The sequence below is a fragment of the Corythoichthys intestinalis genome, chromosome 16 (assembly GCF_030265065.1).
Source record: "Corythoichthys intestinalis isolate RoL2023-P3 chromosome 16, ASM3026506v1, whole genome shotgun sequence".
In the NCBI taxonomy this organism is placed as follows: Eukaryota; Metazoa; Chordata; class Actinopteri; order Syngnathiformes; family Syngnathidae; genus Corythoichthys; species Corythoichthys intestinalis.
In genome coordinates this window covers 11,447,155-11,459,489 of record NC_080410.1, presented here as the reverse complement: position 1 = coordinate 11,459,489, position 12,335 = coordinate 11,447,155, and the positions used below count along the sequence as shown (strand labels likewise).

Here is a 12,335-nt window from a genome sequence, read left to right as displayed (position 1 = left end):
TAAATAAATAAATAAATAAAATAAAGTTTCTGGCTCCGTGGCGACCTTCACGTCGGGGAGTTCCGGCAAGAAATTCTAACCACTTTCACCCCTGATACAAGGTGTCAGGTGGTGACCATCACCACCTTTTCCAACATATACATTTAATCCCCTAAGTTAAATACGGTATAGTTTCCATATGTTTTATATATTGATTTATTTCTAACAAAAAAAAAGCTACCAAAACCTTTTTCGTCTCTAACGCCAGTGCCGCGCCACTGATTACTTCAATCGAAAAAAGTTGTTTTAATAAAACAAAACAAAACAAAAACCAAAAACAAACAAACAAACAAACAAACAAAAAAATATATATATATATACATTTTCAATAATAAATGTAGTGTTCAAAGGCATTTTTACACAAATTGACCTCCATAAAATTCGCCTCTGGTTGAACATTTTGGGAAAACACCGGAAAACGTCACCATTACGCAATATAGTCCCTAGCGTAGTGATCACCGACACACCTATTGCGGAAGGATACAGGCGGAAAATAGTCGCGCATCAGTCAGCCATTGACTCCCTGCGAAATGCGCCATTTTGTCTGACTATCGGCGACAGTTAAGCAGCTAAACGATATTCCCGGACATCTGTCTATTTTTGCCGAAATGGCAGTGTGAAAGTGTGCAGCGACCCAGCAGCAGCCAACAAAACAGTGCATCCAACCAGTGCACTGAATTACTTCAAATTCAGCGAAAATGACGTAAGTATTAAAAAAAAAAAAGACTTCTTTGATAACGTGTTGTACCTAGCTTGACCGCCATTCCTGGCAAGGTTGTGGTAATATAGACTATCGTAAACTACAGCGACGTTAAACACCCAATAGAAGTGTTATAATTTAACGTTGTTATGAATCGTGTTGCAAATAAAATAAAGGATTGACAATGGCTGACGCAACATGTGACTTTGAGAAGCAATACGTTTATATTATTTATAACTTTGGCATAATTAACTGTAGATCACCTTGGCCATCATTTTGAAACGTGAACCCCTGTATTATGAATTTCATTCGACAAGTTTGTTATGCCGACGTGGCTGTCGAACAAGATCTTTTCCTCGTGTTAAAATGGCGGCTATGTGTGAGTGTGAGCGGGTGGGGGAGGGGAACTCTGTGACCTTGTATTGCAGACGGATGACGTCAAAAGCGTGATAACACGTGAGTTTCAGCTCTGCCGCCCGCATGCAGTGGGGGGCAGTGTTGTGATGAAAATGTCTTCACACAAATTGCAAGCACCGTATCCAGATTTACATCATCTTTACTGAAAGTTGAACATTTTATTCCCAAACAACATTTACATTAAAAAGACCAGATGCCATTAAAATTGAGTAACTTCCGCAAAAAAAAGGTCAGTATATTTTTTCCACTGCAATTTCCTTACTTAAAAAGCTTTTATTTTCCTGTTTTAGCATAATACGTGTTACATGAGTTTAAACTCGCAAAGTCAAGGTAAAAAAATGACCTACATGGGGAAAGAGAAGATGAAAGCAACCAACAGCAAATACCAGTACTCTGTAAGGTAACTGTGTCAACTGATGGCCTGAAGTTTGCTGCCACCATCTAGTGGTGGAGTGCTAGAAGAGCTCACTTGTAGGTTGTTACTCGAAAGAAATATTTGACCTAGAAATGACTTAATCCTGAATATTTCACTCAAGGCAACAAGTGTTTTTAACCAAATGTAACCCTCCCCCCCCTTTTTTTCCCTCAGGTCCCACGTGGAAAGCCTCAGCACTGCTGCACACGACAGCAACAAAGAGTTTGGCACCCTCCGAACATTGTCACGTACTCCTCTTGTGACCAACAACAGCCACTATGACCATGATGATGACAAACTCACTGTTTGGCCTGGAAGACATGGAGGCCCTTCTATGGGAGCCTTCCTTTCCCATGGCTGACGCCGTGGGCTCCGTTGCAGTTCACCCTGATCAAGAGGACCATCGCAAAGGAGGACGAACCTCAACGGATGGAGCCGCAGCTCCAATGTCACCATTCAACTCCTCATTTGTTTCTTCTTCCTCCTCTCCCCCTCCTTTCTATTCACCCCCTCATTCACCGCAAACTGTCCTGCTGGGGAAAACTGGGATTTCATCTGACCCGTTCCCCTTTTTGGCCCGATCTGGGCAGTTGAGAGATACAGAGCTGGTCTCAGCTGACGGCAAAGGTAATTTTACATATACAAATGTTTGAACTGTTTCTTTGTTCAACTGGTGTGGGAGCGCCAAATTTCTAATCGTGCCCATTTTGCTCTCAGATGACATGTTTGGGACCCTGGACTGGATGGCTGAAAGGGTGGACCTGGGTGACCTTGACCTGGATTCTCTGATCGGCGATTGCAGTCCTAATGAAGAGTCTTCCAGAGATCCAAATGATATCCTGGCCTCTCTCGATTTCCCCGATGAGCTCAACTCTCTCCCTATCACCACTCTATCAAGTCTAGCTCCTCCATCAGATATTCCTCAGTCCCCTTTCGGTTCTGATCCAGATGTCTCGGCAGAACCAACATCATCCCACAATGATGCATGCGATGTTCCCTCCCCTTTCATCCCAGAACCCCAAGAGGAGCTGGAAATTAAATCTGAACCAACCTCTGACCTCCCAAGTCCTTGCTCCCCGTGTGATGACACTCCTGCCTCCTCGCCTACATACACCCTTGACTTAGGCAGTGAAGTGGATGTTCCCATGGACGAAGTGAAGCCAGAAGCTACCGTGGTGCCTCAGGTCCAAAGAATTGTGCTTTCTCTTTCACCAACGCGAATTGTCCTTGTGCTTGCTCCAAAAGATGGCAGTGGAGTTACTGCATCCACGCGGTCCAACGTTAGTCATTCCTCTTCCCCAGCAAAGTCCTCAAGAGCCAGACCATACCCTGATCCCAAACAAAAAGAAACCCCGCTCTCACCCACTGTCAAAGTGAAGTCTTCCCCAGGTATGAATGAAAGAGAAACACTGAAGGCGCCAAAGAACAGAAAATTGAAAAAAATGGAGCAGAATAAGACAGCGGCCACTCGTTACCGGCAGAAAAAAAGGGCAGAGCAGGATGCCCTGCTAACTGAGCACTCCATGCTGGAGAGGAAGAACGTGGAGCTACAGGAGAAGTCTGAATCTATGGCGAGAGAGATCGAGTACCTTAAAGAGCTCATGGAGGAAGTTCGTGTGGCAAGGTTGAAGAGTGGACTTTGAGCACTGACAGGATGTAGAATCGAGTGTCTGAGCAGTCATATGCTCATTGTTTTTGTCTCATGTAGAATTAATCTTACCTGTATGGTGATTTGCGCACAAATCCTGTATTCAAAGTATAGCACATGCTGAGTATCTCCTAACATTTATTATTCAAATGTATTCCAAGAGTAGCTTTTGGTAAATTCTGCAACATGTTCTGTTTTGCATGTCTCTCTGGACCTCAGTTTCTTTTTAGGTGGTCCTTTAAACTGTGTATCACTAAATAAAACCACCTGTATTATGTCTAAAGATGACAGATGGGTACCTGTAATTTTTTTTTGGGGGGGGGGGGGGTCGTTTTGGAAGATGTCAGGTTGAAATGAAAACAGGTGAAGGCTACCCCATGGAAGTTACACCAATTACTTGCAAATACAAAGGAAAACATTACATTTTAGCAAGTGTGACCAGTTATTGACCTATACAAAGCTAAAATAATACTAAAAATGCATTAACGCATACAACCACATCAGGCAATGTGAAATTTGGAATGATGGCACAACACTATGTTCTAGGCAAACATGGCTCTGATCCTTCAAAAATCACATAATGCAATGTCTTCAGAACTGGATAGTCAAACAGTATATGGCGGAAACAGTTTCTGCGCTTGCACTCTAAAACTATTTTCAGCCAAAAGAACTTGTTTGATAGAGCAATATATGCTGCAATAGCAGGTGCATGGCGCACTTACCCCCCGAACTATTTTTAATTTGTCCCTTTTACCTTGGAAACCCCCCGCTTACAGACGCTGCGCAACAGCTTTTGTTTCAACCCAGCCATAAAAAGGTAATTATTCAAAATGTCATTTTAGGCTTAGAATCATTGATGTCTAATATTTTATTAAAAAAACTAAAAAATATTCACCCCCATATTTTAAACTTAAATTATGTAAAAACGATGTCTGTAAATAAGTCACGGATATTTACCTCATAACTATCGCTTATTTTTTTTGTTACTGATATGTTCGATGATCATCGATCCAAACAAAGAAAAAACGTTTAAAGGACTAAATACATGAAAATGAAAATCTTGACCACTCCTTGAGGTCTGCGATTTCTGCATTGTGACCCTTGTTATATTACCATGTTTCACCCATAAAATCCCAAAAAGATCCGGCTGTGGCCATTCACAGCTGAGTCTTGACATTCAGCGATAAATGCTACATGGAGTTTTTGGATCGAAACTACGCGATAATATTTTGTTAAAATCATGGCGTCTATTATTATGGCTTATCATGCTCTCACCTTCAGTTAGGGTTTCAGTTTAATTTTTTTTTTTTTTTTTAAATGCCCTGCTGCTTAAAATTTTTCTTCCCCCAGAAAATTGAGATTTTAAGCTTTCCAATGATGTATCACACATGCATATAGACCCTACCCACCGACGTCACAAAACCACGTGCTCGCTGTATGGTTCCGCCCACTTGTCCGTCATTTTGTCTCTGTATTAGCATTGGTTTCAATTGATCGAGGAATTTAAAATGCATTTCATGGAAGACCCGGTGCTTTCTGATGCCGTAAACTCACTGGATGTGTTGCATAAAAGGCGTTATGTGGAAAAGCTTCGTTCTATACAGCAGGCATGAAAATCTCTCACCTTTCGGCGAAATTCGCCGTTTTGAAGTCAAAAAGGGCGACCTACGTGAATTGCGTAGATCCGAGGAGAAATTCTTTTTGGGGGGGGGGGGGGGGTCGGGAGGTTTTATTTAATTATTATTATTATCATCATGTGATTAACTTATTACGTAAACTGAGCACTTAAGAACACAGTCAGCAAATCCTTCTAGATGCTTCGCTGACGAGAACCAATCATCGGCCCAAGCTGCGTTCCATTATTCCAAACGCGCGCACTCCTTACGCGTGTACATGGAGTGCTCGGAGAGCCTTCGGTTGCATTGCAAAGCTAAAAAGCAGGCCTTATCCACATCGGGGCAGACCAGAGCGCAGCATACACACTTGCCTGTATTTGCCAGCAGATTGAATTTGGTGAGTAATGGTTTCAATCGTTTTCACGTTTTGCGATATAAAAAAGCCATTCGTTGCAGCTTGCGTTGAACACTGCCAGAGCTAGCCAAATCTCCCATGAAAAAAAACAGCTCCCGTTAAATTGGCGTCAAGCTTGTGTATTTAGCGGTAATATAAACGAAGAAACACACTGTTGAGTCAAATTAAGCGGCATTCTCTCGGATGGAGGGGGCGCCTCACATCGCTCCCGTCGTCCGCCGGAGACGCGTTATTTTCGGCTTGGATTTGAGCTGACGGCCGGTGTCGGCACAACAGCGGCCCGACGAGTGGTGGGAATGAGTCCTGCTTCTTAAAGCTTTTCAGAAATACAGGGATCCCTCGTTTTTCGCGGTTAATGGGGACCAGAACCCGCCGCAATAAGTGAAAACCGCGAAGTAGCCCCCCCCCCCCCCACACACACACACATTTTTTGGTGCGTGTTCAATGCATTTATTCAGATTTTACATTGGAAAAAAGATACATATATATAAGACATGTTTTTTCACTTTTTTCACCAAAGTATCATTTATAAATGGTTTTCAAGCACTTCAAAATGTAAGAATTATGATAAGTTTTAAACATGTTACTGCCCCACCGAATAATTTTTTAACAAGAATAAAGTAGTTAGAAAATGCTTGGCTTTATTAAAAGCTTCATAGTGAGTCTACTCAAACCCTCTCAGGCTTTGGTAAACGGTGATTGGCACATGTGCAAAGTTTTTCTTTTTATATATATTTTTTTGTTTGAAGCAACTTATTTGATTGAATAATAAAGACACAAATGTCCTAGCCAAAATGTGGCCCAAACGCAAAACATTACTTAAATGGAAACATTTGTTTCAATCAAGAAAAATAGTTTTCAAATGCTTTTTTTGTCTCAAATTTATTATTGCAATCAAAAACTTTTTTTTTTATTGAAGCTACTTTTTGGGATTAAAAGTATATACTGTATTTTGATTGAAGCAACTTTGTTTTTGATAGAAGTAACTTTGTTTTTTGATTGAATAATAAAAACACAAATCTAACTCCATCGTTATTGAGTGAGAAAGAAATTAAGAAAGCTTTAAAACTAAAAGCCACCGGGGAGTCTGTTTGTTTTTTTAAATATTTATATTTCATTACATAGACATGCGTCGTAGGGAAGGGAGATTGAGGGATTAAAAAAAAGGAGTTAGATGAGGCTGCTAAAGGCAGTGGATACCTCATCAGCTGGGTGAATAGCAGACCTGGTAAGAACAAGTTTGCAAGGATAGTCGAGTATTAAATCCAATTATAAACACAATTACAATGTTATTTTTCTATAAGATTTTTATGTCATTGCTTTATTAATCATTAGGTGCTAGAGTTGTTAAGTATGGATAATAATGAAATAATAGTTTTAAGAAAACTGTGCTGTTGGTGGCTCAGTGACCATCTGATGTGGTTTGTTCTCAGATGAACAAGTTGAGGAAGGAAGTTTTGATGCAGAGGTTGAAGGAAGAAAAGAGGCAGACTGACTGAGTCACAGCCAGAAAGTGTTGATGACAGTTTTGATTTCTATTCACTGTTGCCCCCTCCCAATTAAAGTATGTCACAGTCGCAGCCAATTATTATCTAAAGCTGGTTAAAATTGAAGTTATGTTGTTTTAAGGTGTATTACGGTAAATACTTGTTCATGTGCCCCTTTTGATCTACGAGCACCCACCCCTCTACCGGTCTCTGCATGGCCCTGCTGAAACACAGTGTGGGTCGACAGAGCTCAATATTTTGTTGGGGTGTACAATACAGTGTACTGGAATATATTTCCTCCACACCCTTCTCACCTTTTTAACCCCTGACCCATTTTCATGCCTGATACAGTCACCAGATCCATATTTGATGCCCAAATCGATGTTTTTCGACCCACTGTCATCGCCCTGTCTGCCTGACATCTGCTACGCTGATATTTACAAATATCTTGTCCACACAAAATCAGCCTATTCTCACGAAAATTTGAAAAACTTCAAGAGCTTGGAGGCTTATAAATACTTCGTTGCTGGTTGGGTGAAACAGGTCCTCGTCCACGAAAATTCGGCAGGAATCTATCTTGTGCTTGGAAAGGTGAGTTACGAAATGTTCAATTCAAAATCTTTTGTTATTGCTAACATCCACTGTCAGGTCTAATGTATTTCATGTCGTTTGTCAATGGAGTTAAGGCTTTTAATGTTTATATGGTTTAGCGATAGCACTCTCACTACATACATACGTGTATGTTGTCGGCGATTAGCATAGCAATGATCTTAATTGTGGTTATTTGTCAGCCCAAAACCCTCTAAGTATATCTTAAATGCATCTTACCGGATATAAAATGACTACTACATAGTCTGTGGTGATTTTTTTGGTGCCCAGTTTTCACATCGAATTGCAGCCGTCCATTTCGCTCTCCTCTTTGGATCCCTCGGAATACGGTAAAACTTCAAGTCTCTCCTTCCATCTTCTCTGTTAGTGCAACCAACAGCCACACACGCCTTCACCATTTTGATTATTAATGTTAAGGAGCAGAAAAACACGCCGTAAATAGGAGGAATGTACGTAGCCGTAACAGGTTAACACTATGTTTTGACGGACAATTGGGCGGTACCATTCAGGAGAGCGGAGTTGTGACGTCACGTGGGTAGGGTCTATAGGACAATTTTGAAATTCGGCCAAATTGGGGGTCTCAGAGCTGAACTTCAAGTCACCTGAGTGTTTTCCGCCATATATAAATATATATACCCTTTGATAAGGACAAGAAAAAGCTACACGCAATATTAAAGAAGTGAAACAGGCAACGTTATAGTAGTACAGTATAGTTTATTGTATGACTGACAAAGTGCTTTGTCTCCACCATTAAGAGGAACACAAAGGAACAAATAATATCACTTTGAGCTACTAAAAAGTGGCATTTACACAGTGCAAAATGCTTCACTATAAAGCGACAGTGGAAGATTACACTGTAAATATTACACTGCGTATACAATAAAGCCACAGAGAACACTCCCGATTCAAAAGAACAGTTGAAACATCCACATATCAAACTTAAGTCATGCTTGTAAGTGCTGCAGGACCCTATGTAATTGGATGAAGCACAGTCACTAAAGCATTGAAGCATAGTCAGGGTGTGCTATTTTAACCCCCCAAATATTTTACTGCACACCTGAGGAATTGGTCACATAAATACCTCTAACTCTTTATAGGGCAAGTGAGTATTTTTGGTAAGAAAAAATAAATAAATAAAAATAAAGACCTGGCGTCGACCAACATGGGCATCACATTTTGGCTCATGTAGGCCACAAAAGTATTAACATCTGGTGTACAAGGGTGGCCTACATGAACAAAATGTGATGTCCATATTATGAGGATGCCAGGTCTCAATTATATATGATTACTATTTAATTATATACAATACAAATTGTATTACTAACTTTGTTTGCGCACTCACCCGTGTCCACACACTTGTATATTTCCTATCTTTCCTCTTTTTTTTTTCTTTTTAATCTGTCCTGTTCAGCTGCTTAGACATGGAGAAGAGGAATCTGAGTGAGTGTCTTTATAGACTGATCAGTTTTAATGTGCCACATTGGGTTTTGGTGGAATCTCATTGTGGTTGTTCATATTGTTTTTCAGGAGAAATCAGTGGACAGAAAAAAGTAATAGGGTTACAGAGAGAAGGGAAGTACAGACAGGAGAAAAACAAACAAACTAGGCCTGCAAGCAGGACTGAACGGGCCCTCGCAATCTAGCGCAACTCGGACGTCTCGCAACTCGGACAGTGTGCAGGTCAGGGTGGTGGCAGATCGCCCTCTCTAATCATCTCATTAGAACCTAACATGATCGAAAGTCGCCTCTTTACATTCACACACCTAAGAGATAAAAACCCCTATTGGAGAGACTACTACAAAAAAGGAGCGAATAAAGGGTCGTCACTGCAACAGACAGAGACATGTGGACATGGGTCGTTAAATAAGTATTTCAAAAGGTCTTGAATCTACAATGACCAACCTGAAAAGAACTGGACATATATTAGAAAAATGAGTGACTTTCTATTGCCACTAGTTGGCACTGTAGGGTTGATGCAAATGACCCCTACAGGACCCTTCAGAGTACGACTCAACAATCGCGAGATGTTTGGCGCAGATATGTTGTAGAAGTTATGACTGTTCAAAACTTGTGGTGAGACGAAATGGCTTCAGTCATTTTTACTTCTCCTGTTGGACTCTTCTGCTTCAACCAAACCTCAGTATTTTTCATCAGGCACCTGAACACATGTCTTATGGCTCCCCTGATGCAGGTTTCAGGTGAATATATTTTTTTCCTTGGAGGAGGAGCCTGTTTAGTAAAATAAGGCATTTTCTGTTCCCACTAGGGGGCGCTAGGCCTAATGGGTAATGTTTCAATGTTCTTGTGTTAAGGGTGGGATCCCGCACATACATGCCAGATATTAAAAAGATTGAACGTTGTGTCAAGGAGCTATTAGTCATTTACTGAATTTGTCATTTTGCCGAAAAAATGGCCGAATTTGGCACAAAGCCCAGGTCAGACCCATTAATGAAAACGCACCATTTTGAAAATTTTTAGATCTCCTATGTCTCCTGAATAGTCTAACCAATTTGAAGATGATCCAACTAACTCCCTCTGTGACAAGGTCTCAAATGTGCACCCTGTTAATTGATCAAAATTTCACATTCGATCCAAAATACCCGATTTCCTGTTGGGTTTGGAATATGGGTTCAAGGGACTTTTTGGAGCAGTTTTGCACAAGGTATCGACTCCCCAAATTTCATTGCTCTACGTTAAAAAAACCTAATAGGAAACGCCTTTTTGAAAAATTCAAGGGGGCGCCACTGAGCAATTTTGTTACATTTTTTTGTAACGTTGCAAGATTATCGAAATCCATGCGAAGCCGCATGTATGTGCAAAATTTGGTGAGCTTCCGTGCATGTTCAGGCCTCCAAATGTAAACTATACTACAAATGGATAAAAATTTCACATTCGATCCAAAATACCTGATTTTCTGTTGGATTTGGAAAATGGGTGCAAGAGACTTTTTGGAACAGTTTTGCATAAGGTATGGACTCCCAAAATTTCATTGCTCTATGTTGAAAAAAACCCAATAGGAAAGGCCTGTTTTAAAACTCCTTTCTGTTGCCACTAGTTGGCACTGTAGAGTTGATGCAAATGACCTTTACAAGGCCCTTCAGGGTATGACTCTCAACAAGCACGGGAAGTTTGGCGCAGATATGTTGTATATCTGCTGAGTTATGACTGTTCAAAGTTTTTTGCGAGACAAATTGTTGACGGTCATTTTCACTTTCCTGTTTGGTACCCTCCGCTTCAACGAAACCTCAAAATTTTTCATCAGGCACCTGAACACAGGTCTTAAGGCTCTCCTGATGCAGGTTTGAGGTCAACAGATTTTTTTCCCTTGGAGGAGGAACCTGTCTCGTAAAAAAAGGCATTTCCTGTTCTCACTAGGGGGCGCTAGGCCTAATGGGTAATATTTCAATGCACTCGTGTTAAGGGTGGGATACTGCACATACATGCCACATATGAAAAAGATTGAACGTTGTGTCAAGGAACTATTAGTCATTTACTGAATTTGTCATTTTGCCGAAAAAATGGCCGACTTTGGCACCACGCCCAGGTCAGACCCGTGAATGAAAACGCACCATTTTAAAAACTTAAGATCTCATATGTCTCCTGAACAGTCTCACCAATTTTGAAGATGATCCAACTAACTCCCTCGGCGAAAAGGTCTCAAATGTGCACTCTGTAAATCGATAAAAATTTCATATTCGATCCACAATAACCGATTTCCTGTTGGGTTTGGAATATGGGTGTAAATGCTTTTTTGGAGCGGTTTTGGACAAGGTATAGACTCCCTAAATTTCGTCGCTCTATGCTGACAGACCCTAATGTTATAGGCCAATTTTAAAATTTCAAGGGGGCGCCACTGAACCATTTTGATGCATTTTTTTGCAACATTGCAAAATTATCGAAATTTACAATTTTCCGCACGTATGTGCAAATTTTGGTGACTTTTCGTGCATGTTCAGGCCTCCAAATTGGCCGTTTTCATTTGCCCTGAAAAAAAAAAAAAAAATCCTTTGCAAAACAATAGGGCCTTCGCACGCTTAGTGCTCGGGCCCTAACAAGACAAATACATCATTACAAACACATGCTACCTATGAACGTAGCTGTGCACTTGTGATCTACAGTAATTACAGTGCTGGCCTATAATATTGGCACCCCTGCAATTCTGTCAGATAATGCTCAATTTCTCCCAGAAAATGATTGCAATTACAAATGTTTTGTTAGTAATATCTTCATTTGTGGCAAACAGGTCCTAGGTGAGACCCCAGACAAAGTATGGCTCAAAAAGACCCCTTATGATGAGCAACATTAATGAACCCCAGTTTCCCTTGCCCGGACGCGGGTTACTGGGGCCCCCCTCTGGAGCCAGGCCTGGAGGTGGGGCTCGAAGGCAAGCGTCTTGTGGCCGGGCCTGTCCCCATGGGGCCCGGCCGGGCTCAGCCCGAAAAGGCAACGTGGGTTCCCCTTCCCATGGGCTCACCACCTGTGGGAGGGGCCAAAGGGGTCGGGTGCGTAGGGAGTTGGGCGGCAGCCAAAGGCGGGGGCCTTGGCGGTCCGACCCCCAGCTGCTGAAGCTAACTCTTGGGACATGGAATGTCACCTCTCTGGCAGGGAAGGAGCCTGAGCTGGTGTGTGAGGCAGAGAAGTTCCGACTAGATATAGTCGGACTCTCCTCCACACACAGCTTGGGTTCTGGTACCAATCCTCTCGAGAGGGGTTGGACTCTCTTCCACACTGGAGTTGCCCATGGTGAGAGGCGCCGGGCAGGTGTGGGCATACTTATTGCGCCCCGGCTTGGCGCCTGTACGTTGGGGTTTACCCCGGTAGACGAGAGGGTAGCCTCCCTCCGCCTTTGGGCGGGGGGACGGGTTCTAACTGTTGTTTGCGCTTATGCACCGAACAGCAGTTCAGAATACCCACCCTTTTTGGAGTCCTTGGAGGGTGTGCTAGAGAGCGCCCCCTCTGGGGACTCCCTCGTTCTACTGGGGGACTTCA

The 12,335-nt window shown here is 42.0% G+C and overlaps 1 protein-coding gene across 1 annotated transcript; it reads left to right on the top strand.

The window, feature by feature from the left end:
• Positions 1-532: 532 nt before the first annotated feature.
• Positions 533-3,507, top strand: atf4b (activating transcription factor 4b). The gene is made up of 3 exons (XM_057860564.1): positions 533-742; positions 1,746-2,198; positions 2,289-3,507. The coding sequence occupies exons 2-3, from the start codon at positions 1,850-1,852 to the stop codon at positions 3,212-3,214; spliced, it is 1,275 nt and encodes a 424-aa protein (XP_057716547.1). The 5' UTR covers positions 533-742; positions 1,746-1,849; the 3' UTR covers positions 3,215-3,507.
• Positions 3,508-12,335: the final 8,828 nt, after the last annotated feature.